We start from the raw sequence: 26,347 nt of genomic DNA on the forward strand, positions 1-26,347 counted from the left end.
ATCTAATTTGTGAAGGATTTTATTTTTTATATTATATACTCCATTTATAGCAAAATATATGGTTCTTACACTGAAATTAAATAAGCAATTAATTTTTCTAAATTATAACAAAATAAAAAATAATTTGACTGAATAAGGATAACATTAGGAAAAAAAATTATTCATTACTTTTTAAAATACTTAAAATAAATACAAATAAACGCTCAAAAACAATTTATATTTTAAGAAGAAATGAGTACACATTAGTTTCTAATCAATAAAGATGACGCTCTTGTATTTCTCTACTTTTCTTACTATTTTATAAAACGATAGGACGTTTCATTTTACCACTAATTCAATTTTATTATTATCAATTATAACTGCTTAATTATAATATTCTATTAAGTTAGCCAATTATTAATTTATAAAAAAAAAAAAAAAGTGAAAGAATTGTTTTTCCAACTTAGTGTTTTATCAAATTTTTTTTTAAAAAAAAAAGGGAAAAAAAGAAAAGGAAGATTGAAAATCTTTGTTACAGCTTAAGTGGGTTCACGGTTTCCAATATATCATTCAAGAGCTTTATTATTATGCCATTTTGTCCCATAATATCAAACATTATTGTTATTATATTTATTGATTTTCTTTTTTAGATTTTAGATAAAAATTGGATTCCAACTATGTGGGCCTCTACAATTTACGTACCGAAATCTCAAAACTCGATACTTTTATTGGTACATGATATTCTAATTTAATGAATCATCCTATAATATTCTTATCAACTATATATAATTATTTTGTTTTATTATAGTACATTCAACTTGTTAAAAATTACAAAATCTAAATTTATAGCGCTTGATATTACTGAATCCAAATTTGTCTTTCCATAGTCTCACCTACATCATCACAAGTCCAAAATCTAAAACTAAAAACAAATATTGTCCGTATATTTAGTTGAGGGCATTATAGTCATTATGTATCTCGATATCCTCTTCGATTTGCCACCCCGTTTCGCAAATTCAACCATACCGTACCTTTTTCTTTCCCTCTATACTACGCACCGTTTCTTTCTCCGCCCGAAAAAAAATTCATTCCAGTTAGGCGCTTGTCATTCACGCTCTTCAACGGTCGGTCATCGTCCGTACTTAGTACCCCTTCTTCTCCAGTTCTCTGCTTCTCGCTCTCTCTCCCGAACCTCACTCTCTCTCTCTCTCTCTCTCCCCCCGTCTAAAACCCTTGTTAGGGTTTTGGCTAATTGGGGCTTAACAGGTAGTTATTGTTCTGTGGTCTACTTAATGTGCAATTCTACGATAAGCAAACACAATGATTGAGAAATCTAAGAAACCGAAAAAGGGAATAATTAGTGAAGAGGACATTTCAACTCTTCTCCAAAGGTAACTTTTTGTTCTTGTTCTTATTTATCGAGATTTATTGGTGTTAATTGACTTTTTCTATTTTCTAATGGTGGGATTTTTGGTTTTGGGATTAAAAGGTATACAGCGAATACAGTGCTGGCTTTGCTTCAAGAAGTAGCTCAATTCGAAGGAGTGAAGATTGATTGGAATGAGCTTGTGAAGAAGACAACGACAGGGATTTCTAATGTGAGAGAGTATCAGATGCTATGGAGACATTTGGCCTATCGACACGCCCTGCTAGATAAATTGCACGACGGAGCTCAACCTCTGGTTTGCTTTTCTACCTTACCTCCTATTATCGTCAGTTTCCATCATATGCCATGTATGCCTCTCTTTTTTTTCCTTTTTTGAAGTTATTCTTGTTTTCTGTTTGCAGGATGATGACAGTGATTTGGAATATGAATTAGATGTTTTTCCGGATGTTAGCACTGAAGCTTCAACGGAGGCTGCAGCTTGTGTCAAGGTAATGCTGACATGATACTTGGTTCTGTTTAGTCAATTGCTCTGTTAATTGAAAAATTTTGAAGTTGAACTTCCCCCCATCCCCTTTTTTCTAATATAGACTAGACTAGACGTTTGATGTCTTGATTTGTGTTTTGCTTACTGGGTTCTCCAAATGACTAGTCTATCTGTTTAACTCCTGGTGAGTGGTGAGTAAACTAAGTGTTTATTGTGGAATTTTCCATTGGAACTTGGAGCTTGCGATCCTCTTGTTTTCCAAGCAAAAAAAAAAAAAAGATTTTAAATTTTATCCATTGTAAGAGTTGAATACGCGGTTGGATAAAGGATGAATTAGTGAAGAATTACTATCCAAATTGTATAATGGATTTATAATTTGCCATAGCGAGGTAAATATGGGTTGATTGATGTTTCAATGGGATAAAACATGAATGTCATGAAGTTCATCCTACTAAATAGGAATTTAAGGGACTTTTTAGCAGTCATGGCTCTTAATTATGATGCACTGTTATAATGGTCTCTGGTCCTTTCGTCTCTCTCTCTCTCTCTCTCTCTCTGTGTGTGTGTTCCGGGAGTCTTCTGATATGATGTTGGCAGGGACAAAAGCTTGAGGTTCTTTCTAGCTTCTTGGTTACTACCAACTATTGAGAATGTTGAATGGCAGAACAATTTTACTTTTGTCAAGCTGGTTGGTTGTCTACACTTGGGGATGGCATGTCAGTCTTCATGACTAGTGGAAATCAAATTTATTTTAGAAATTGTATTATTTAAACAACTTGTTGCAATTTTTTGCCTTGATTTTGTAGGTTCTGTCGGTTAATTTATCAGTGTGGTTTTGTGGTTAGGTCCTGATTGCTTCTGGTTTACCGAGTGACTCGACCCATCCAAATAGCACAACAGTTGAGGCTCCTTTAACCATAAATATACCAAATGGGAAGCCATGTAGATTCACATCAGAAAATTTGCAACCTGCTATTATGAAGGGGGTGAATATTACAGTTCCAGTTTCTGTTCAGAAACAGCCTTTGCCTGCAGTAACATCTGCTGAAGGATTGGATGCAAATGGATCTGGAAGTGGAGTGCCACGAAGGAAAAGAAAGCCATGGTCAGACTCTGAGGATCTGGAACTAATTGCTGCTGTGCAGAAATATGGTGAAGGGAATTGGGCAAATATCTTAAGAAGTGAAGTCAAGTGGGATAGAACTGCTTCACAGCTATCTCAGGTTGTTTTCCTTACATCAGGTCCCATTCACCTCACATGCAAGTTTCATCTCTTCTCTTTTCCATTTCATTCTGCGTTGTCCTTATCATGCATTATATTTGCAATTTTATTTTCTTGTCCCATAGGCTGGAAGCAAACACGTAGGCTTTTATGAACCATTTGATGATGTTTACTTAAAATTCTTTTTTACTTTCTACAATCATTTCTAGATATGTGATATCATTAATTCAATTCTGTGTGAAGTGGATGTACACATCATTGCATTAGTGGTCAATTTTCCCTGTCTAAGCCTTGATGGTTCTTGGAAATCATTGGGGTATATGATCTGCTTATATTCGTTAGTAATGACTTCAGCAGCTGAGGATGCATTTGGAATGATTTATACCTATCAGTATTGCACTGAGAACCATATGATGTTATGATACTCTCTGAGCATGTTTGCCCACTGTTCTAGAAGAATTTCTTTTAATAGAAACGTTTAAGGTAATGCCTGAACAAGTCAAATATTTGAAGATCTATGAGTAGTAGTAGAAAAAAAGGGACAAGAGATACCGATATTTGATGAGTTTTGTTATTTTGCTAGATTTTTCATGAGATGGATGGGCTATTGACAGGAGTGAAAAATTATCCACACAACTTTCACACAAAACTGTGAAGAGGTAGAGACCTTACCCCTTTTTGCAATACTCTCCCTTTGCCCAAATATTTTGGTATACAATATCTTATTTGAATACAAGCCACAATCTCAATAATTGGGGAGTCTCAAATATAGGATGTGTCCAAGGGAAAGCATGGCTTTGGATTTAGAGGCTCCCTCAGAAACTTTTAGAGTCGGTAATAAAGATGCAACTTCTATTTTCTTGTTTTAAGTTAATTAAGTGTTTACTGCTTTAGTGAGGATATGATCTAGATCCAACCCCAACAGAGAACTAGGAAACCCATTTGATAGAAGCAGGCATGTGCAAATAGATTTTTGATGAAAAGGAAAATAGAGGGATTTTAGAAGGAGCTATTTCCAGGGTATGGACATAGTGAGAAACGGCAGTCCTGATGAATGCCAGGGAGCTGCAGCTAGAGTGGATGATGTTTTCAGAAAGCACATAGTTGCCTATTTAATTTAAGAAATGTTTATAGTTGAAATGCCAACTGTAAATAACATATGTCATTTTAAATATTGCTAGTGGTTTGTGATAACTCTTCTTACCCTCTCAGAGAGCATTTATATATTCAAACTGCAATGTTCAATGAGTGTATATGTAATTTTGTTTTGCACAAATTGCCACTTTTGCTATTTCCTCTGTTGAAGAGAAGCTATGAAAAGACATTATATGATATGATCCCCAATTTGTTGCAGCGGTTTTTTCTTTGATATAGACGTGCTATTTTGGTTTTATTTGTGATTTATTTACTTTGGTCCATAAGATTTCTACCAGTGTTCTGCCCCAAGTCCCACCATGTTCCTTCACCACTTTAGCCAAAGCCCAGGAACATTTTCACATTCAATTTGATAATGTATAACTATAACTTTTACCTCAAGGCACGTTTTCTGTCAGAAGATTGAAGGTGCAACATAAAGATCAAATAAATTTCTTGTTTAACCTAGTTATAAAAAGATTAAAGTTAGAGAGAAAGAGGTTTAGTTCAAGAAAAACATTTATTGAGAACCATAAGATTTGAAAAGATAAATAAAGTTAAGGAAAATGAATGTGACTCTGATTGCATGCTGTGAAATATTGAAAATGCCAATGATATTATAAAACATTTATGAAATGGCATGATAAATTGATAAAACTGTATAGCAGCTGTTATTATATATGTCGGTTTTACATCAGATTGATATTTGGAGCAATAACTTGAATGTTTTGCTAAGATACATAGGCAGAACCAGTCCATGACACCATCTACAAGTCAATTGCATCTGCATATGTAATTATGGCATATAATGGGGGATTGCACTTCAACAGCCTTCTATCTCATGATGGCTAATCCTGCATTTTCTTCTTCTTCCAGTTTCATGGTTCCCATAATTGTTATTTGATATTTGCTACATGTGTAGTTTCTAATCAGTATCAGTACTGCTAGACTAGACAACCTTAGATTAATTTCTTCGCAAAGTATCTTCGTTAGATGTTTTTAATGCTAGATGAGGGCAACCTGAAATCCATTTTCAACTAAATGGTTAACTGCTTGTATTACTCGATCAATTTTTCTTTCTAATAAACTGAATTCAAATTTGTAAGTTGCTTGACGAAAAGTGGATTGAAATAAGTACTGCAGCGTAAACTATCCGATGTCATCTAGTTTGGTCAGGGTGTCTCGGATTCACCTAGTTTTCCGGGTTCAAATCCCGGCAATGGAACTTTCTCATTTGTAGGTTTGCCCTTTGCGGCGAGTTCTGTGAATCTTCTAACATTGTTGGTCATGTCAGTTTCAATCTGTGTTCACCTTTGTCATTGTGCTTCTCTTGTCTAATCTTCTGGTAATATTCAAGCTAAATTTTATGGTCTGAATCTGGTTCTTTTAACTGTTATGCAGTTTGAGATCCTTTTAGCTAGGTTTTTCTTTGCTTTTGTTCTCCTAATTATTTTAGTTTGTCTGAAGCAGAGGTGGGCTATCATTCGGAAGAGACAAGGCACTTCAAATCTGGGAGGCAACACAAGTAGTGTTCAACTAATTGAGGAACAGCGAGCGGCACGTCATGCAATGAATATGGCTCTTGATCCACCAGTTAAGAACACATTTACAAATAGTTCTGGTAATTTTCTTTTCCATCTCAATCCTCACATTATTTTTAAGAAACAGAAGTTCCTGATATGGTAAACAATAGTGAAAGTGCAAATTGTCATTACACTGATGAAATTTCTATTAATTCTTGCTTTTACGAGCAGTGGCAGTTACTCTGATTATTGGGAACATTGGTTCAATTCATATGATTATTGGTACAGGTGAAACTTCATCTGCCCAACATCGATTTCAATATCCCTTTGCCACAAAATCGTCTGTAATGGGAACATTGGTTCCTGGAGCAAAACCTCAAGTAAAGATGAGCAACTTAGTGAAGCCTGATATTGGTTCAGATCTAGTAAGAGCTGCTGCAGTTGCTGCTGGGGCCCGTATTGCTACTCAATCAGATGCTGCTAATTTGCTCAAGGCTGCTCAGGCAAAGAACGCTGTCCATATCATGTCCTCAAGTGGCTCTTCAATCAAACCAGCCTTGCCTGCTGGTTCATCTGGCAATCCAGAGGCTTATCCAAATGTTCGCGCTGCATCACTTTCCACTCAGGCAGCTGCCTCCCCTAGTGGTGCACACCCTGCTTTAGGGAAAGCTTGCTTACCAACCACTCAGCAAGCTCCTTCAACTTCTGGTGCAGCGCTGAACCTGTTGTCTGAACAGGCTAATACAGAACTTCCACCAAAGCAAGATTCTGATAATGCTAAACATGTTGAAACTTTGTCAAAGGATGTAGCAATAGAGCATGGAGAAGAAAAATCTGCAGTGTCGCAAAACCAAGATGCAGAGGTTAAAACTGAAGTGGATGTTGAGCAGAGTAATGCCTCACCCAACTTGGAGGTGGCTGAAAGTGACAAGATGGATGTCCTTGAAAACCAAGCTGAACCTCATCAAAATTCAAAAAGTGATAGTATCAAGGGTTTATCAATTGTGAAAGATGAGAATCGATCTGCAATTCGGGAGAATGGCAACAGTCAAATAATTAGTGCGAAACTAGCTGATCTGCCAAGCATGGAAACTGATGAATGCAGCGAAAAGGTTGAAGCTGCATGCGAGGCAGCTACGGTGACATAGAGAGAAGGTTAGAGTAATTTGTGCAGAAGTAGTGGGGAATTTGATTCTTTTACCCTTTTTTGGCCTTTTAGGTAATAATCTATTTGCCTTTTAATTGACTTTAGAGATTAGTTGGTGTAAATTAGTTAAAAGAACTGTGGAAAGTAAATGGTTGAAATGCATTTCTTTGTTATGGCACAATTTTTCTATTTGCAGTGGGATAATTTGCGGGGATTGTTTATCTGTAGATGACCATGTAAGAAAGGGATTTCTATAGGTGCTAAATTGCACCAGTTACCGATATATATAATAAAATTTCAAACCTTTGAAAAGTTTGCATATAAAATGCCAAATCACCATCAAATCCTTTGGTAATTCAAAACTTCATAGTTACATACAATCTATGAACTTAATAGTCCATCTGCTAAATTTTTTGGAGATATTATGTATTACGAAAGATTTTTTATGAAGATTTTATACGAATGTTTGTATGAAATAGTTGAATGAAAGAAAAATGGGTATTTGATCACTTGGTGGTAAGTTTCCTTTTCAATATTTTGGGGTGGGAGTGGGACTGCAAGGAAATCTTTTTGCAAAAGTAAATTTAGTACTAAGGAACGAAAAGTTGGTTTGTAATAACATTTCATCACAATCGAAAGGAAATTTTGGTAAATGTGAAACTTTAATGTAGTTTATCTTTAAGTTGCACGATTTCAAACTTCCAAAGCAGCATATCAGACTGTTATAGAAACTTAAGATACAGAGAGAGGAGGATCCTTTACTTAAATAATCACTAAAAATATTTGAGTAGAAGATTATACAGACAATAGAAACAACACAATAATGTTTTCCTCAAATTCTTTTTACGTTTCTAAAACTATCAGAATCAACCACAGAAAAGAGAGTACAATACAAGAAAAAAGATAAAAGTCTCCTTCAGTAGTTTTAAAGATTTGACAGAAAAGTGGAAAGAAAAAGAGAAGTCAATCTTCTGCGGGTGGCATATCACTTTCAAAGTCTAAAAATGAAGGACTTCCACAAGCGAAGAGCGATGGAGTTGGCCTGTGTCTTTGTTTCTTTAACTTAACACCAAATAAGAAAGATCTCAAAGGAATCCTTGATTTTGATCTTTGTCTTGGTGTTGAAAGTCCAAACTCCTCGTCTAAGTTTAACAGCATCTTCTCAACTTCATCTCTCAGATAACTCACCCTATCCACGCCTGCTCGCAGCTCATCTCCAACTTTATTATTTTCTTGTTTCATGTTCATAATTTCACCTTGAAATTTAGCAGCTTGATATTCACTTAGTTCAGCCTCTTCTTCTTTTGAAGTTTCTGCAGAAATTCTTGATATCTCTTCTTGAATACTGCATAAAGATGCATACCTACCACGCAATTCATCTTTCAGTACTGAATTGGTCTCTAACCATAATGTTAACTCTGTTAGTATCTCTTTCAGGTGTCTGTATATTGGTCTAGCGTCCGATATAGGACATTGATTTTTAACACTCCCTTCTTGTCTCTTTCCAACACTTGCTTCTTGCTTCTTGCTATTGTTCAGGTTTGCTAGCTCTTCCTTCAAGTCTTGAACCGAAGTTTGAAACTTTTTTATTTGATTGAATGAAGAGCTAAACCTTAACCAGAACTCCAGGTTTTCCTCTAATAGTCCATCAATATCCGAACGGAATTTTTCTTCAATAGCTGAAACAACACGGTTTGTATCATCGCCTTTTGTCTTTATTTCATTTCTAGTGTCCTTTGTAATCGACCTTTTAATGCCTCTGGATAATTCATTCATTGTTCCTCCGGGTTCTATGTGATTTTCATTTACAGAATCAGAAACTGACATCTGAGGTGAACTTAATGTTGAGTGATTAGTATCTGGTATGCTAACTGCTACGCTAACGCTTTCTGGAGACCCATCACTAGCTGAGTACTTAGACTTTGTTGAGTTGGTATCATTATTTTCATCTTCATTTTTTTTCAGAGAGGTCACTTTCCTTAAAGATCGAATCTCTTCATCTCTCCCAGCAAGAGCATTCTTTAATTCTCTTATCTGCAATGCCAATTCGAAGAACCCGTCTCGATTTTTCTTCTCCACGTTACCAAGTCGTCTTCTTACTTCCTTATAATTCCGCAGAACCGAAGTGTACTCTTCCACTAGAAGCTTTTCTCTGTCTTCTAGCCCACTATCAAAAATACGTCTAAAGTCCGGTTCATCTTCTCCCTCATCAGACTCCACTACCTCTTGCTGATTATCAAGGTTGGTGTCTGCATCCAACAATTCTTTTTTCTCATTTTCAGGCTTATCATTATCTTTCTTTTCTTCCTTTTGTTGGCCCTCAATCTCCATTTCGGCATTTAGTGAAGCTTTCTTTTCTTGGTTTGTGCCTGCATTGTCAACTTCTTCATGTGGCTTGGCATTTTTTAACTTCACTGACAAATGATCAATGCTACAACTTGCTTCAGTAAAATTTGTTTGAAGGCTATCATTTTGCTCTTTGACATTTTGGTTAAGACTCTTCACTCTACACAGCTCCTCCTCTAACTCCTTTAGCTTATTACTCATATTCTCTGAATTTTCCATTAGACTCTCCTTCTCCTCTTCCAAAGTCTTAATACGCTCCTGAAGCCCATCTGTTTCTGATTTTAATACATTTATAAGAGCATCTTGAGAAGAAACTGCAGTTTCTAAGCGAGCAATGGTTTCAACAAGCTCATTAATTCTCTCTGCTAGTTGCATTACTGTAAGTGAGGAATTTGAATCTGCTTCAAGTTTTTTCTTAATATTTGCTCGCAATAATTCTGTATCCAGACCATCTACATTTTCCAATTCAGTATCTTGTTCATCACTTGACGCCTGCAGATCTGTTTTATTGGAATGAAATTCTCCTTGTAGATTATTAAACTTCTTGATCATTTCCTTAACCCTCCGACTCTCTACTTTAACCTCTTCAGCTGATTGCTCTCTTTTCTCCTGCAACTTAACCAAAGTCTCATGACATGATTTTAGAGCTGTAGCTGCCATCAAATTTCGAGCTTCATTATCATCAATAACATCACCAATACGAAACTCATCTCGTAAGCTCATAACTCTTTCTTGCATACTAGTTATCTGGCTTTCAATTCCATTACACTTTGCATTACAACGTTCATATATGCTTTGCACAAACTCCCTTTCAGTTTGTAATGCCAAAATTTCTTTTTGTATCTTTTCAATTTCCTCTACAGCCTCTTCTCGAGTCAGACCTGAAGTGGGAGCAGCTTTAACAGAACTAGCAGTTCTCATTAGGTGATCCTTTTTTGGCCATATCATAGACTTGCACCTAAAGTCTTTCTTTGGCATGATAGGGACTCTTGGAATGTTTCCTCTAGACACAAGGGTTTTTGTCTTGTTGCTATTATCAGGAGAAATGGAAGGCATGGGAATGTTTTCTGCATAATCATCATCATCTTCCATTCCATACCGAACTTGTTCTGGAAAGACAGCAGCAATGGTGCGATTAGCACTCTGCAATTCTTTTGACAGATGATCATATCTCTCTGCCAATGCTCGATATGATCGATACGAGTCCTCAACATGGCCTATTAGCTCTGGCCGCTTTTTATAGTACATTTCAACTCTTTTAGCAAAAGAGTCTCCTTCATTTTCAATGATGTGTAGCATGTTTGACACCTTTTCCTCCATTTCTGCAATTTTTGAATGCATGTTGTGCATATTATTATAATGATAATCATGAAGTACACTATTTTGCACGCATAATCTAATTCCTCTCATAATTTGATTCTTTTCTATTTTGCTACTTTGTGAAGAAAATTTCAAGAATTATCAAATAATCACCTACATCTTCCACCTTCCTATTTCCTAGAAGTCCTCAACTCTTCAATGAACATTGGCAACAAAAATCAATTACAGACATTTTCTTATCAATGTTAAAGCTATAAGTTCCTAGTGGTCGAGTTAGGCCTTAAGTGCAAGAGGTCAGGGATTGAACTTGATAGTCCCTCGCCTTTAAGAATTTCTGATGCACTAAAAAAAAAATTATATAGCTACACATTCTTAAGTATGAAAATGGTAAGGAAAAGAAAAAATTGTTTTACAAAGAAACAAAAAAATCCATATTTTGACAAAGATAATGAAGCATTGCAACAGAGGTGGGCAAAATCAGTTGTGTCAATTTCAGATCATCATTAGAAGTAAGCAGAAGGGGAAAAAAAATTAAGGCTTCTCCAATTTCAGATGAAGATACAAAATAAACAATAACCCAGATTGGAATATGAGGGACCAAAAAAAAAAAAAACATTATACCTTGGAGATTTTCTTCCAGCCATTTTGACTGCTTTGTCCTGATATGGCTTGCCCACCACCATGAGTATGCATTGCTGGCTGCTCTCTGCAGCATTCTTACTTTCTGTTTTTCTTAAAATGTAAAACACCCCATAAAAGAAAGAAAACAAAAATTGGTGATTATCAAGATTTTTAAAGAGACAAAATTAAGAACACAGTAAAAAAAATAATAAAAAAGAAAGTTTTCTTCCAAAGGAACACAATGAGAGCTTTTGCCCAAATGCCTGACATGAACCAGACATGGAGGGGAGGATATTTAGGCCTGGATTATTGGAGGATCCTTTAACAAACTCAACGACAAGCATATGGATTTTTGGTACCACCCTTTCGTTTTTTGCCTGTAAGAATTTAACAACTTAGGATTAGCATTTATCCTTTATGTTATAACATATATTTACTATGTATGCATAATGACGGTTCAACTAGATAAAATATGTTTAAATTTAGCAATTCCATATTCAAACGAGATAAGAATTTTATGTTAGAAACAGGTTCAAGATCCTAACTTTTCTTTTGTTACATCAGAATTTCTAGGATTTTAAAATTGAGTGAACGATTAAAATATAGTTAATGTATGGTATTAGTTGGAATTACTTGAAACAAACTAAATTTATGTGAAACTGCTGAGCAAACCTGATATTTTACTTATCAATTAATGATTAGTGATAAATATAAAAATTAAAAGCTAATCAACACGTTCCTCTAAGGATACAATAGTGAGAGTTTTCAAATTCATATTTTCGCATCCAATATAAAAAGATTGAATAAAATTTTCAATAATGCAAAACTCAAAGTCAGTCAACATTCTTTTTACTTTCCCTAAGAATTTGTAGAATTATTAATTTTTTTTTTTTTATTAGAGAAGGGACTGAAAGGAGAGACCAAAAAAGAGAATGGAGAAAGAATTTTCTTTGGCCATTAAACCATTTTAATAAAATTAAAATATTCTAATTAGAATTGGCATGTTATATTTCCATCATATTTTTGCTGAAATTTCTGTTAAAGCAACAAAATTTATGAACTCTTTTTAAGTTATTACAAATTGATATATTATCAATACTGACAAAAAAATGTGAGTGATCGCATCACACAGTGCACTGCCAACATGAATAATTGTCATTTTTGTGGGCTCAGCTCATGTTTGTTTCCATATTCATTTTCTTGACAATAACGGATAATTAATTTTGTGATTAGGCCTACATAATAATTTCAAATTGTCCCTTTCAACTGTTACCAGAAAGAGCAAATATCAGCCTCAATTTTCAGTTGATGTTGAACCACGTCCTCACATATCAACCTCAATTTGCAATGGATGTAAAACCCCGTCCATTCTTGCTGCTCTTCTTCTACTACTACTACGGGAACTTCTTACCAGATGGCAATATCCAGCCGGCCGGTTGCCGGTTTGCCATCTACATCGAAGTGCAGTGCCGTTGATGAGATGACAAGGTAATGCATAATCGTTGCAATTATATACACATTATTTACATAGAATCAAATAATAATACAATCTGCATGGCCATTGTTAGTTATATACACATTATTTACAGCAAGAAAATGAAGCATGGACCTGCTTCTATATGCATACACGCATATATTTACATTAAAGAATTGCAATAACAGACACGACACACCTTTCTTTCTTTCTTTCTTTTTCTTTTTGTTTTTCTTTTTTTTTCTTTGTAAGATCTTACGCCACAACATAATTTCATTCATCGACGAGAGGAAGACAGCACGAAAAGTCTCCTTTCAAGCATGAATACAGAAGCCAACAAACCCATCATTCTGGTGCTTTGACCATTATAATTCCTTCATCCTTTGCTGTTTCTGCTTCTTGTTTATTAATACAATGCTTTGCCGTCTCTTTCGTTCTTTTTCTTGTTTTCTCCCCTCTTCTGAATTTTTTGTTATATCTTCAACTATATTTTTATAGAATATGTTTATGTTAAATTAATACAATAAATTCTTCCAAAATATCAGCAGCATTGAATGTTAGCCGTGCTGGAGCGAAGAGAGCCATTGTTCCATGTACTTTTTGCTATCTGCAGATTGAAGGTGAAAAAGGAAAAAAGCAAGGGTTAAACACCCAACATAGAGCAAAGATAATAAGAATTATCTATGCCTGCATCCACCATAAGAACCACACAGATGCCTATTCCAATTAATTATTTCATCAATGCAATTCTGTAACAAGTTTTGCTCCAAATTTGCATCCATACAACAAGAAAGAGTTTAACTATTAATTGACCCCTTAATAAAAAATTGCTCCCCATTCTTATTTCCTCCGCATCTTAAGGAGATAATAATCATCTGCTTCATAGAAGTTGCAAAAGACATTTCATGCAGTATTTACCTGGCAACCTTATACCGCTAATGCATTTCTTAGGAAATCATATGCTAAGACTATTGAAACACCCGTTACTTTCACAAATAGCTGAAAGCACATCTTCTTTTGGATTCCAAATAAAATTTTCCAGCATGGAAGTCATAAAGCAAAATACACAGGAGCATGCATGCACAAATAGAAATTGAGAGGAGAAAAAAAGATAGGAGGTTCTTGACCTAAAAATCTAAAGCATGGAAGATACCCAATCCTGTCTTCCTTGAATCTCTTGGGACATAACATTTTCAAACTGTAGAAATGTCCACAGTTAACTTTGAAAGTCTCAGCACAATGATTGAGTGTTACAGAATTCAATAACCCAGCAGCCACTGAAAATGGTCAGTAAATGGCTCATGTATTCAGGTCCCTATTAACTATTGATTGAAAAAATTTCAGACCTGATAACAAAGGGTGATGTCCTAGATTTGGCATTAGATATTGCTTTTCAATTTGACTTCTAACTAGATATTTGTTGTAAATAGTGGATCACAATAACAGATTACATTCAAATTCCAGTTAAAGGCTCTCTCAAACAATCACATTTCTTTGTATAACTGAGCAAACATCGCAAAGAGTACAAAGAAACCCAGTAATTCTGCACTTGGATTAATTCAATGTTTATGTTATTGCATAGCATAATGTAACACTGATCAGACAATAATATAACTAGTAGATTCTTAATCAAAAGTAAAGGAAGATAATGTTGGTAACTGCAAAATAGAGAAAAGACTTGACACAACGAGTGGAAAAAAAAAATTAATAATAATAGAAAATGAACAACTCTTACCATCAGAGTATCCATTTTGAATGTTGATAATAGCACCAAATATTTTGTTCTTTGAATTCTCAAATGCTTTATCTTGAGCTCGCCCATAACATGGGACTAGTACAGCGAAACTGTTGTCTGTTTCATCATCACTCTGGAATCCAGGTCCATGAGGCTCTAACCATCCAATAGAATAATCTGAATCATCAGATTCAGACCCAGAAACGCAGCCACCATCAGACGGTACAAGAACAACATCATATTCCCGATCAATTTTCCTCTCTTCCCGGCTATGCCATTTTCGCTTAACCCTTCTAGATGATGAAGCCACATTAGCCCCATGAACCAAGGGAAATTTCAAAGTATCTGAGTCCCATGAATCCACATCAGGTCTGGCATTCAAAGAAGATGCACTTGAGATTTGAGGCTCCTGATGCTTTCCACTCCACAACCACCATGAGAGATTGGTAAATGCCACAGCCATAATGAATAGTTAATTTTTTCCTGTTAAAAGAATTGACAATAAGAACAACATAAATATACATAAAAAAGCACCCCAAAAAAAAGAGAGAGAGAAGACGAAGAATGCTACAGTACAAAGGAAAACAAGATCTGGTCACTGACACATGAAAATAATGGAAGAAAGATTAAACCTTCTTATGATTTCCTTTGTTTCGCTGAACTAAAAAACCGAACAATCATCTCAGCTAAGCCCTGAATAATTCTTTTGACCGATATTTAGAAATTTCTCATTTAATTCTAACATAATAAGAAGCACAACCAAAAAAAGGCACAAAAGGAAACAATATAAATAAAAGCTATAAAATTTTCTCACTTTTTATTTATTTCTTCAAATTTGGCTAATTACACCCTTTATAAAACCACCAGCGGCTAAGCTGACAACAAATACTGTCAATATAATACCGCGAACACAATACAATCCCTACCTACTCTCAATAAAATACAATGAATCAACACATTCAAAAGTATAGAAAATCTAGCCAGGCAAGTTATAAACAAAAAAATCAAAACTAAAAACTATCTAAAAATAGAATAAATAGATAAATAGAAAAACACATAATTAGGCCAAAAATAGATCTATTAAGCTAACAATCATGAAAATAAACAAAATAGGAGACCATATAAAGCAAAAAAAAAAAAAAAAAGATTTTTATCAAATATAATCAAAACTCAAGCTTTTCTTTTTCTGGGTTTTACTAAAATTATTCAAACTTCCATAATCATTAATCAAAACAAGTAATCGGCCAAAAAACTGTCTTTTAAACTTGGAATATTAAAGGAGATTCAAAAAGGCACGCCTCTGCAAAAGAGTATAATGTAGATACCTTAAATTGCACAATTGGAATGTAGAAAACCTAATTCCTCTCTTTCTCTCGTTCTGTCTCTTCACCCGAGAGAGAAAGTCATAGAAATACGAATTTACAGAGAGAAGGTTTGATATTTTTTTGAGCTCTAATGAGAGATGTTTTTTACGAGCAAGCTGCCTTTAATAATTATTAATTTCCATTATTCAAAGGAAATTCAGTTCCGTAGGTGAAAAGGGCTCTACCTTGCTTACACGTGCGCAGAGGGTGGGCCCTATGGGAATTAAAAATTAGAAGTGAGGATAATTATGTCAATAAAATTGGTTTATGGTGGATAATGACGTAGATGAGTGAGGCTCTATGAACGGAGGATGCCAGGTCAGACTTGGCAGCTGCACGGCTGCCGGAAGGAGCGGAGGTCTGGAGATGGTGACGTGGCCCCGGATTGACCATAGAGATAGAAGTTGGATTTGCGTGTATGTGTGGCTCAAGCAAGTGAAAGCTGCCCCTTCGAGGAAGTCGAAGCCCACTTGGTAGGAATTTCTGGCCCTGTGGTTCTTTCCAAATGACCGGCTTGGTTCATAGCTGTTTAACGTAGACTTGAAATTGTCAAGTCTTAATGGATTTTTTTTTTTTTTTTAAATCCCTATTTAGACATAATCAATTTCTAATTAATTTCTGATTTAAGGAAGATTCATTTAGAGCAACGCCTCGTATTATAATTTCATACCCAAAATTGAAATTGATGAATTTCAATATAAATAAATAGAAATTAAATCTTCATTAGTGGCACAGATGTTTCAATTTTTTAAACATAATGATCCATTTTCGATAAATTGCATACGATGATAGTAAATAATTAAATATGTAGCTAGATTTATCCATCTATCATTTGATCAGAATTAAAAAAAAAAAAAAAAAAAAAACATTCCTCATGAATTGCTTGTTGGTGATAAGGGATTTTTATTGTACAGAACTATAGATCCCTTCATCACATATTATAATCATCTTTCAATTAAAGCAATGGTGTGTGTATATATATATATATATATATATATACAAACATTGCAAAGCAAACTATTTTATTCCACTAGTAATCTCCAATCACATCCTTTGAAATTTAGATAACTACAAAAGCAACCAATAATGTGATTCTATGTGGCATATAGCTTCTAAACCATAAAAATATTTTAATTTAAATCCTGCCCTAAAGTCCTCCCTAAGCTCTAATAGAGAAGGACAAAACCCTTGTTTGGTAGGCTCTCATTCTTCCACATGTAAAAGGAAATTATTTGATTAAGACTTGTTTTTTTTAATCATCTAATAGGATTTGAAAGGACAGTTTTGGGTTTACATCAAGTAAGCAATAGTGCACATGGTAGTTTATTGTTTGGTGACAATGACTACACAAATTTCAAAATGTTGCAAATCAAATTCCATTTCTAATTGTTTGTTTTTATTAGGGAATACTATGGTGACTTATGGCAAATTGGCAAGCAAATAATTGTGTATGGACCTACCAAATTCCAAACCCCATTATGTTTGTTACTCAATTATTAGAGAGGTCTCAAATCTCATAATAATAAAATAAATAAATTATTCAAATCTTAACTTCCTTGCAAAAACAATATTTTTCTTATGTTTTATTCTTGTTATTGTTGTGCACAATCTTGATTTTGTTCCTTGGAAGGGGTATGATAAGAAAAAAAAAAAAAAAAAAAAAGAAATTAGGTTTGGAATTTCTTGCATGCAAAAGGGTATTTGAAGGTGCTTTGCACGTCTAAATAACCTATTCCCCAACATTTTAAACATGGAACCTTATTGTATATTCTTCTTTTATTAATAAAAATCCATATATGTCTCAATAAAGAATTTTATTTTCATTTTTTATTAAATTAATAATTAATGAGTTATGATTTTGTAATACTAAAATTTTCTAGAATGCATGAGGTTGTAATAATGAAAATAAATTATTTATTATAAGATTATTTAGTTTTATACAATTATAAAGTAAAATCATACATAACTTTAATAATACTATATATATATGATGGGCAAGGAAAAGGTAACAATTATTACATGAAAATTAAAAATTTTATTTTCCTTTAGCAAACTTTCTTGCAAATTATTTTGTACTTTTCAAGAACTAATAAAGGACCTCTAATCAAATAATGAATTTTTTTTATATATTTTATTTATTTCATGTTCAAACAAGGTAAAGTTGGGCTCAAGCCCAATATGTAAGGCCGAATAGGCCCAAACACCATCTTCTCTTCTCTACCCACGAATACGATACAGTAAGTCCAATTATTTCTCTGTTTCGCAGGGAACAAAGAACCCTGCTAAAATCTCCCTTCTCTCACAAGCCGTTTTCTCCAAAAAAAATGAAATCGCACTCATTTTTACTCTCATCTTCACCATACCCACTTCGTCACTCTTCATTAACGGCCTACTTCTCTGGCCAAAACAAACCCACATCCCTGCCCTTTGTTTTCTTAGAGCTTAATAGTAAAGCCAAGGGAAGAGTCGAGAGTTTATGTATAGCTAGAGCCATGGATGGGTCCTCTCAGTCCGAGATTAAAACGAAGGAAAAGCATAATAAGGAGACTAAGCTTTGGGGAGGAAGATTTGAAGAGAGCGTCACTGATGCTGTGGAGAAATTCACAGAGTCCATTTCGTTTGATAAGGAGCTCTATAAGCATGATATCATGGGTAGCAAGGCCCATGCTTCTATGCTCGCCCGACAGGTATTTCTAATTCTCTTTTTTATTTTTTTTTAATGGGTTTTGTTTGGTGGACGAGAAAATGTGGACAGTAATACACAGAAAAGGCAAAACTTTGATTTGCTTAGAGAATTTCAGTGATGCAAATGTATTAACTTTTTTTGCTAAATGAGAGAGATTGACTAATAATGCTGTTTGTATTTGTTATTTCTTTTAATCAAATGTGCATGACTATTTAAGGTTGTATTTGTAGGGATTGATAAGTGCAAGTGATAGGGATAGTATTATACAAGGTCTGGATGAGATTCAAAGACGCATTGAAACTGGTGATTTTGTGTGGAGGACAGATAGGGAGGATGTGCATATGAACATCGAGGCTGCCCTTACTGATTTGATCGGTGAGCCAGCAAAAAAACTCCATACAGCTCGGAGCAGAAATGATCAAGTCTTGACTGATTTTCGCCTGTGGTGTCGTGATGCTATTGATAGGATCATTGTATGTATAAAAAACCTACAAGTTGCATTGGTGAGTTTGGCTTTGGATAATAAGGAGCTCATTGTTCCTGGTTATACACATTTGCAAAGGGCGCAGCCTGTTTTATTGCCTCATCTTCTGTTGGCTTATGTTGAACAGGTACCTATTGGTCTATTGCAAAGTATTTTAGTTTATTATGGTTTTTTGAATTTGATTGCTAAGCCAAATGATGGTTTATTGGCATTTATTATGGGTAACATGTTTCCTGTTTGTAACTTAAAAGAGTGTTAACTTTGTAAACTATTGAGAAAATAAAGGACATGCATGGTATGGTAGCATCCATTAAAAAGCAGCTATTGGGAATTCGCTAGACCTGTTATTACCAACTTGATATTTTTAACGACCCTTTTTGGATTTTGGAACATGTGAAAGGAAATTCTGCAGACTTTGGAATAAATTACTCATGGCATTATTTCCAAACGAAGAAAACCTTATCTAGTTTTGTTTATATACTTATGTTTTCCCGTATAAGGTGAACTTACCATGGTGCTGTCTTATAGCTTGAACGTGATGCTGGTCGTTTAATCGATTGTAGAGTCAGGCTGAATTTCTGTCCCCTGGGTGCATGTGCATTGGCTGGCACTGGTCTACCGATTGATAGGTTCATGACTTCTGATGCTTTAGGATTCACTGCTCCAATGAGGAACAGGTATGTGCTGAATCTTCGACGATTTTACTTATGAGATGCTAAATTAGATGGTCTTGATCTTATACAACCTTAAATATCTTCTGATTCCTCAATCTACAGCAAGAAATGGGGATCAATTGTCAACCAGTTAGCGAATATTTTGGCAAGACCTCTTACATTAGTTTCTAATTATCAGCTCAATCATGTCTGTTGTTATTTCTTTTTCCTCATATTGAGATGCATCTATATCTTTTTTTTCGTATTGACGATTGTTTGATGCACCGGGTATTACCATGATGAAATAATTGGAAAATTTTGCTAAATGATCAATACTTCCTTTCTGGATGCTTTTTCAATATTATTATTGTGAGTTATTTTAGTTGTAGCTTGATTTGACTCTATGAGCAGATTACTTCTGAAAAGGCCGTATATATCATATCAGTTTATGGGCCATGCCAACTGGGGATAGTTAGGTTGTTTTTATGTCTATCATTGAGATCATCAAATTTTGTTCTGTATAATTCTTGTATCTACTCTCCTTAGGTAGTTGGTTATATTTCATTATTTTTCATAGTATTGATGCAGTTTCAGACCGAGATTTTGTCTTGGAGTTTCTTTCTGCTAATTCCATCACAGCCGTTCATCTCTCACGGCTGGGTGAGGAATGGGTATTGTGGGCTTCAGAGGAGTTTGGATTTATCATACCTAGTGATTCTGTTTCAACTGGAAGTAGCATAATGCCTCAGAAGAAGAATCCAGATCCTATGGAACTTGTTCGAGGGAAGTCTGCTAGAGTCATTGGAGACCTTGTTACGCTTCTCACATTGTGCAAAGGACTTCCACTTGCTTATAATCGTGATTTGCAGGTAGATATACTTGTGCATTCATTTAATATGTAATTGATTAATGATGAAAGATTAGGCTGTGTCAATTTGTTGCTTTGGCTTATTCCATTTGTTGCTTTATATCTTGATCTTACCAGTATACTTCTGTATATAAATATCTGTCTCCTGTTGGAGATTGATTAGTCTCTCTCTTTTTTGAGACAGGAAGATAAGGAACCTGTTTTTGATAGTGTTAAGACAGTTATGGGGATGCTCGAGGTTTCAGCAGAGTTTGCACAGAACATTACATTTAATCATGAGAGAATTGAAAAGGCATTGCCTGCGGGACATCTTGATGCCACAACACTTGCTGATTATCTTGTGAAGAAGGCAAGTCGTGGTCAAAATAATTCTCCCCCCTTTATAAGATCTTACTTTTCTTCAACTTTCAAGAATGCATCACCTTATTTTACTGAGCTTATTTGTGTAGTAAGATTGATTTTGCATTTCATATTCCCAGGCTATCATAATTCTCCTTTTTTTTCCCTTCAGTTTGATTTTTCTGGTTTTATTGAGAATTATGATTATGACTACAAATTCTAATGCTGACGTGAATTATCGATCCACAATCTCTTCTGACTTGTATAACCATTTTTTGTTCAGGGAATGCCTTTCAGAACTTCCCATGATATAGTTGGAAGGTCTGTTGCCTTGTGTGTTTCCAAGAACTGCCAGCTTCAGGATCTAAGTCTTGATGACATGAAAAGTATAAGTCCTGTGTTTGAGGAGGATGTGTACGAGTATCTAGGAGTAGAAAATTCTGTTAAGAAATTCTCCTCATATGGTTCCACTGGGTGTGCGTGTGTTGCCGATCAACTTGAGTACTGGATTACCAAACTTGAAATTAGCCAAAGCAGAACTTGAAACATCAGAGATTTTCGATGGAGTTGTTTGCAGCACCTCTAAACCCATTTTGTGGAATTTCAGAACTGGCAGCAGACATTGGGTGGACCATAACCTAGACTGAGCACCCTGTTGATGCACTGTTACAATTAAGCGCTTGAGAGGGGAACATCACCAAGAAGAGGGAAGTATCAGTGTCAGGAATCAAAATATTGAGTGGACAATTTTAATCGGCCGTTGTTTGTTGCATCAGAAGAATTAAAAAATGACTTTGTAGATGGATGTTTATGTGCTTTTCTGACTATTTCATTCGTCTCCTGACTGCTCTTGATCAATGGCGGAATGTATATGTTTTCACCAATAAACTTCGTTGTTATAATCTTGTGGCATTGGTTTGGCTTCACTCCTGGGAAATTCGGTTGTGTTTTTCCACCTTGATTCGGCTGAGTTTGAACCAAATCTACTGTTTGCTCATCCTTCGTTATTAAACACCTGTTAGATAGTTAAAAATAAAATTCGTATTCAGTCTATATATCCAGTAATTAAAAAGATTCATGTCTATACAATGCTTAAAATTTGTGTACAATGAGTATACATAAACACACCATGACATTAATCCAACCAAATCCTCTGCTTCACATAGGAGATAGTTCAACTTCGCTCAAAATATGAAAGCAGAAGAAATCAATCACTTCAAAGAGACTAAAAATCAATATCCCGCAAACAAAAAGTAGTTTTGAAAGAGGTTTCAATCCCCACTTGAAACAATCCGGTTGTTGTATCTCATCATCTCAGATTTCAATGTGTTGAACTTCATCCAGCTTATCAACTATGTAAAACTCGGGTGCTCTTCCTTTAGCATTCAAGAATGTTGAGCTGGACTTGCTGGAAGAGGTACACAGGCTTCGTACTATAAACTTATTAAGCATAAAAACTTTCTCCTCTGTTCAAACGTTCTTGTTTGAGACCGCTGACCGCTTAGTTCTCGTTAATCTTTTAGGCTTATCCAGTACAACGGTTGTTTCTGCATTTTTTGGGCCCTCAATATTTTCTGGCCCTGAGAGAGACTGATCTACGAAATCAACCAAAGTAGCTGTTTTTTGCCCTGCCATCTTCTGGCGAGGTTTTATTGGACTTGAATTGACCTGTAGAGATTTATATTTTTCTGTTAGCTAGATATGAAGGAAGGGGCGAAGAAAGGGCGAATAAAACAAAAGGAATATAAGAGACTACTCAAAAAGGCATACCTGAGTGTTTCCAATTTCATGTAAAGGTTTCCTTCTAGGTGCACAATTGTTATTAGTCGCAGCAAGTAGAGAGATAACAACACCTTTCTCTGTTTCTGAGGAGCCTGAACAATGCACGGAGTCTTGACTCACTTCTTGTTGTGGTGAGTTGTCCATCTTGATAAAGAGAACTGCTCTGTTGGTGCACTTAGAGATTGCACAACCACATCCTATTCCACAGCTGCCTGTAGCAGCCCGACATTCACATTTTGATGTCTTACATAGAGACTTCTTACTGCAAGAACAGCACAACCGTGGTGTAGATTTCCCTAACCCGGCATTATTTGCTCCAGAATGTTCAGATTCAGATGTACCCATGAAGTCAATACTACTTGTAGCAGAAACGGAAGATTTGACCAGATCCACCTAATCAACAAATGTCACTACTCAATCAGATCCTATCTTTGTACGATGACTAACAGGTAAAGTTTGTTTCTGTGTCAGTGAGAATTTTTCTTTGATTAAAGTTCACACATATTACCAAAGCTTGAATAGTATAGAAATCCAAATTGGGAGATCAAGAAAAGGCAAGCCAGCCAAATGCACTTACGTCTAGCTTCTTTGTATGAACTCGAGCCCTCACAACGCCAAGTTGATTAACCAAATTACTTAGGCTGGCTACTTCTTTTTTCAGGTCTTTTAACTCTGAATCTCTCACCTTGCATTCAGCCTCCTTATCCTGTAACAAGCATCTTAAAGAACAGGGAACAGATTCCATTTAAGTGTTTCAGCTGTTGATGGTCATATATAAACAATGGCGAAAGGAAACTGTTGCAACCTTCAGGAAAATATTGAGCAACTAAACCTACCTAAAATTTTCCTGCCTCAGCATTTCCGCTTCTTCCTCAAACTTTCTGACCTCATCAGCCATCCTAGCCAAAAGCAATACTTGAGTAAATTTCATTTATTGGCTTCGACTTCAATTTGAAATTTGCAATGAAATGAGAAAATTAGAGATCCAAATCCATATGAAACGGTTGAAACAACATAGTCAAGAGAAGGGATGGAGACTCATTTAAAAGCTATAACACAATAAAGATGTACTGTAGACAATAACTAGGTAAATAACAAGAAATTGAGAGCATTGAAGTCCTATATTTAATTACACTTGAATAAAGCTACAGGTACTTACTCTTCCATTTGGCGTTCATATTCAGAGCGTATTTCCTCCACCCTTTCTTCAATTTTAAGTTCAAGCTTTATGCCCTGTACCATCATCATGTAAAGACAAATATGATAATTAACAGGTCATGGGAATAATTATTCTATCGTTCAAAAAGAAACAGACATTATATTCCTTAACTAGAATACCTGAATTCCAGTACTTGTACGAGTTTTGGAACCTAGTGGTTTTGAAATAAAGAAAAAAGGTTAATAAATCAAGATTAAACAAACAGTCATAAACTGCACCAAACAGTTGATTCCCTAACCAGAAGTTTTGGGAGATTCTAGTAACTCTTTCAGCCGCTTAGTAGCAAGAGAAGCTTCTTCTGTCTTTCGCTGCAATACCTGACCTCAAAATATGTGAAAATTGGGACAATGATTTTCTGGAAGGTAAATAAAAGGAGCATCAAAGAGGACAGTTTAGAAACTTAAATGTTAACTCACTAGCTTTTGCTTCTCATTTAAAGCCAGCAGCTTACGCATTTCATAATCATTCCTCCTTTGCTCTTTCTTAAGCTGATAATAGGAAAACATAACACAATGGAATAAAACTCATTACTTTCAGAAAATTGGCCTACCTGAATTAGGTACTGCAGTAAAATCAATTCTACAAGGATCCAGTAACACTTTAATATTCAACAACCAAATATCAAAGAACATGGAAGACAACTAAGTTGCAGAACTTCATATAACACGTATATGACTTTTTATAAATTTTTCATGGAAATAATATTTATGATAATCAGTTTAATGTAACCAAAATAGCTAACAGAACTAAAACTGATTGCTTGGGAGCATACTTATGGCATTTTAAAACATAATAACCCAGAATAGCTAATAAAAACTCAAGGCACATAATGTAAAACTCTCTTTTATGAGTTAAATTATTTGAAGCAATTCATTCTTAGCCAGTGAAATAGGTGAAATGATTAACTTATGCTTAACTACATTTTTATCACAAAAGTCAAAACGAAACTGAGGCATGAGATCTACAAGAAATTAGTATAAAAAAGGTGCGCAACTAATTTAATATCCCTAAACATGGACTATTATATTCCCAAGCCAGAATGCACAGCAAGGATAAATAATGAAGTAACAATCAACAAAAACCACCTGAAGAATTTCTTTCTCTAGTGAAGCCCTTGATAGCCTGAAATGCACAGACTCTAGCTTGATCTTGCAAAGAAGTTGAACCTTCAAAGAAGAAATAAAAAAGAGAGAAAAAAAAAAAAAAGGCAAAACTACCGTAAGTATTGCAAGCAAATACACACACAAGTAATCAACTTTCAAGGGCAAATTTCATGTGTGGCCCAAACAATCACCTTTTGAGCCTTCAATTTCTGAATTTCATCCTGAAGTGATATACCTGCCTCACCATTTTTTTGCTTTTGTGATGAATTTTGCTTTTGTGCCGAGAGCTGAGAACGTCCACTTAATTTCTTCTTCAACTCCATAACCTGAACAGAAATATATATTCAAACTTGCAACGTTGTTAAAGGAATCAATCATTCTAATGTGAATCAAATATCCACCTGTTCTTCTAGGGCACGAAACTTTTCAGAATCGTCATCTTCCTTTGGCTTTGGAAGGCCATCAATGGAAGTAGGTGAACCATTAGACAGCTTTTGCTTCAGTTCTTCAATCTCACTCTATCAATTAACAGAAAAATTAAACGAATCATATCTAAAGGTTCGGCGTAAGGAACATATTTATGCGATCTAAATAAATATTTTCCTACATTTTCTCGGGAGACAATCAGATTCAAACTGACACCATAATAAATAAATAAAAAATAATAAAATAGAGTCAAATAAGGAAATAAAAGAAAGTTTAACTAATGATATTGTGAAATAGAACATTAACCTTAAGAGCTTCATTTTCTCTCTCTAAATCATCCACTCTTCTATCAAAATGCTGTTGCTCTTGTTGCTTACTTTCAACTATGCCTGGTGATGGCAGTGCATCGGCAATGCTTGTCCTCTTCGATCGGAGATTGGGCTTCTTCATCTTCTCCGCGCAGAGAAACGTCGATCTGATCTAGGCCGCTCTCGGCTCTCTTTTGAAACTAGCAACGGACTTCTTCGCCGATCATTATAGTAATTTTGAATTTTGTGGTGTTTCCCTCTTCATTACACGAGAATAAATAGTCGAAGCGGGCCTAACTGTAGGGGTATAAGGGCCTGCATTATGTTTCTCGTTCCTTTCCTAGAATGTTTTAACAACGACAGGGCATTTGGAAACGACCCAATTGTTTGGCAAAATGGCCGCATTACATTACATGTCGTTTCTTCGGGATCTGTAATTTGATGAAACGACGAGTTTTATGTTGGTTTATAAGCGGATTGCAATTCCACTGTCGTCCCTCCGTTATTAAGTAACAGCATAATATCCATGGGCGTGAAATTCCAATAAAAAATACAGTTAAAGTGAAAAATCGTAATTTACCATTCTTCTATAATGGAAGTATTCTTGATTTCAATTGGACCAACCGATTATAATGTGATTATAGTAACCACGGGACATTAAATCACATTTGGTTTCATAATGACCATAATTTATTTGATGAATTCGCTGCATAAATAGAATATTATGTATCTAAAAAGTGATA

General features: G+C 35.1%; 5 protein-coding genes across 8 annotated transcripts; 2 read left to right on the forward strand and 3 right to left on the reverse strand.

Moving 5' to 3' along the window:
* Positions 1 to 996: 996 nt before the first annotated feature.
* On the forward strand, positions 997 to 7,188 carry LOC149493492 (uncharacterized). Its single transcript, XM_089726233.1, has 6 exons — positions 997 to 1,370; positions 1,469 to 1,661; positions 1,768 to 1,854; positions 2,696 to 3,073; positions 5,677 to 5,827; positions 6,018 to 7,188. Exons 1-6 carry the CDS (start codon positions 1,300 to 1,302, stop codon positions 6,875 to 6,877), a joined length of 1,740 nt encoding a protein of 579 aa, XP_089582359.1. The 5' UTR covers positions 997 to 1,299; the 3' UTR covers positions 6,878 to 7,188.
* Positions 7,189 to 7,766: 578 nt separating this feature from the next.
* LOC149493493 (spindle pole body component 110) lies at positions 7,767 to 11,535 on the reverse strand. Its single transcript, XM_089725526.1, has 2 exons — positions 11,164 to 11,535; positions 7,767 to 10,544 (listed from the first exon to the last, which is right to left on the reverse strand). Exons 1-2 carry the CDS (start codon positions 11,255 to 11,257, stop codon positions 7,840 to 7,842), a joined length of 2,799 nt encoding a protein of 932 aa, XP_089581652.1. The 5' UTR covers positions 11,258 to 11,535; the 3' UTR covers positions 7,767 to 7,839.
* A 1,117-nt stretch (positions 11,536 to 12,652) lies between these two features.
* Positions 12,653 to 15,854, reverse strand: LOC149493494 (uncharacterized). 3 transcript variants are annotated; one of them, XM_089725869.1, is made up of 3 exons: positions 15,698 to 15,854; positions 14,373 to 14,855; positions 12,653 to 13,244 (listed from the first exon to the last, which is right to left on the reverse strand). In XM_089725869.1, exons 2-3 carry the CDS (start codon positions 14,833 to 14,835, stop codon positions 13,195 to 13,197), a joined length of 513 nt encoding a protein of 170 aa, XP_089581995.1. In that variant the 5' UTR covers positions 14,836 to 14,855; positions 15,698 to 15,854; the 3' UTR covers positions 12,653 to 13,194. The 3 variants fall into 3 exon arrangements, with proteins under 3 accessions (XP_089581995.1, XP_089581997.1, XP_089581996.1); XM_089725871.1 differs by lacking the exon at positions 15,698 to 15,854 and adding an exon at positions 15,187 to 15,462; XM_089725870.1 differs by lacking the exon at positions 15,698 to 15,854 and adding an exon at positions 15,005 to 15,158.
* A 2,123-nt stretch (positions 15,855 to 17,977) lies between these two features.
* Positions 17,978 to 21,668, forward strand: LOC149493495 (L-Aspartase-like family protein). Its single transcript, XM_089726023.1, has 6 exons — positions 17,978 to 18,423; positions 18,653 to 19,033; positions 19,435 to 19,583; positions 20,137 to 20,428; positions 20,612 to 20,776; positions 21,050 to 21,668. The coding sequence occupies exons 1-6, from the start codon at positions 18,061 to 18,063 to the stop codon at positions 21,308 to 21,310; spliced, it is 1,611 nt and encodes a 536-aa protein (XP_089582149.1). The 5' UTR covers positions 17,978 to 18,060; the 3' UTR covers positions 21,311 to 21,668.
* On the reverse strand, positions 21,644 to 25,874 carry LOC149493496 (chromosome-associated kinesin-like protein). 2 transcript variants are annotated; one of them, XR_016322581.1, is made up of 13 exons: positions 25,603 to 25,874; positions 25,272 to 25,388; positions 25,062 to 25,196; positions 24,853 to 24,933; positions 24,184 to 24,255; positions 24,006 to 24,084; positions 23,887 to 23,918; positions 23,708 to 23,781; positions 23,385 to 23,447; positions 23,126 to 23,267; positions 22,537 to 22,941; positions 21,895 to 22,434; positions 21,644 to 21,781 (listed from the first exon to the last, which is right to left on the reverse strand). XR_016322581.1 is itself a non-coding variant. In XM_089726024.1 (12 exons), the coding sequence occupies exons 1-12, from the start codon at positions 25,744 to 25,746 to the stop codon at positions 22,237 to 22,239; spliced, it is 1,542 nt and encodes a 513-aa protein (XP_089582150.1). In that variant the 5' UTR covers positions 25,747 to 25,874; the 3' UTR covers positions 21,790 to 22,236. The 2 variants fall into 2 exon arrangements, 1 of the variants encoding a protein (XP_089582150.1); XM_089726024.1 differs by lacking the exon at positions 21,644 to 21,781 and having other exon boundaries at positions 21,790 to 22,434.
* Between the last annotated feature and the right edge of the window lie 473 nt (positions 25,875 to 26,347).

Source organism: Jatropha curcas, chromosome 9 (genome assembly GCF_041381405.1).
Source record: "Jatropha curcas cultivar XTBG-Jc1 chromosome 9, XTBG_Jcur_1.0, whole genome shotgun sequence".
Taxonomy (NCBI): domain Eukaryota; kingdom Viridiplantae; phylum Streptophyta; class Magnoliopsida; order Malpighiales; family Euphorbiaceae; genus Jatropha; species Jatropha curcas.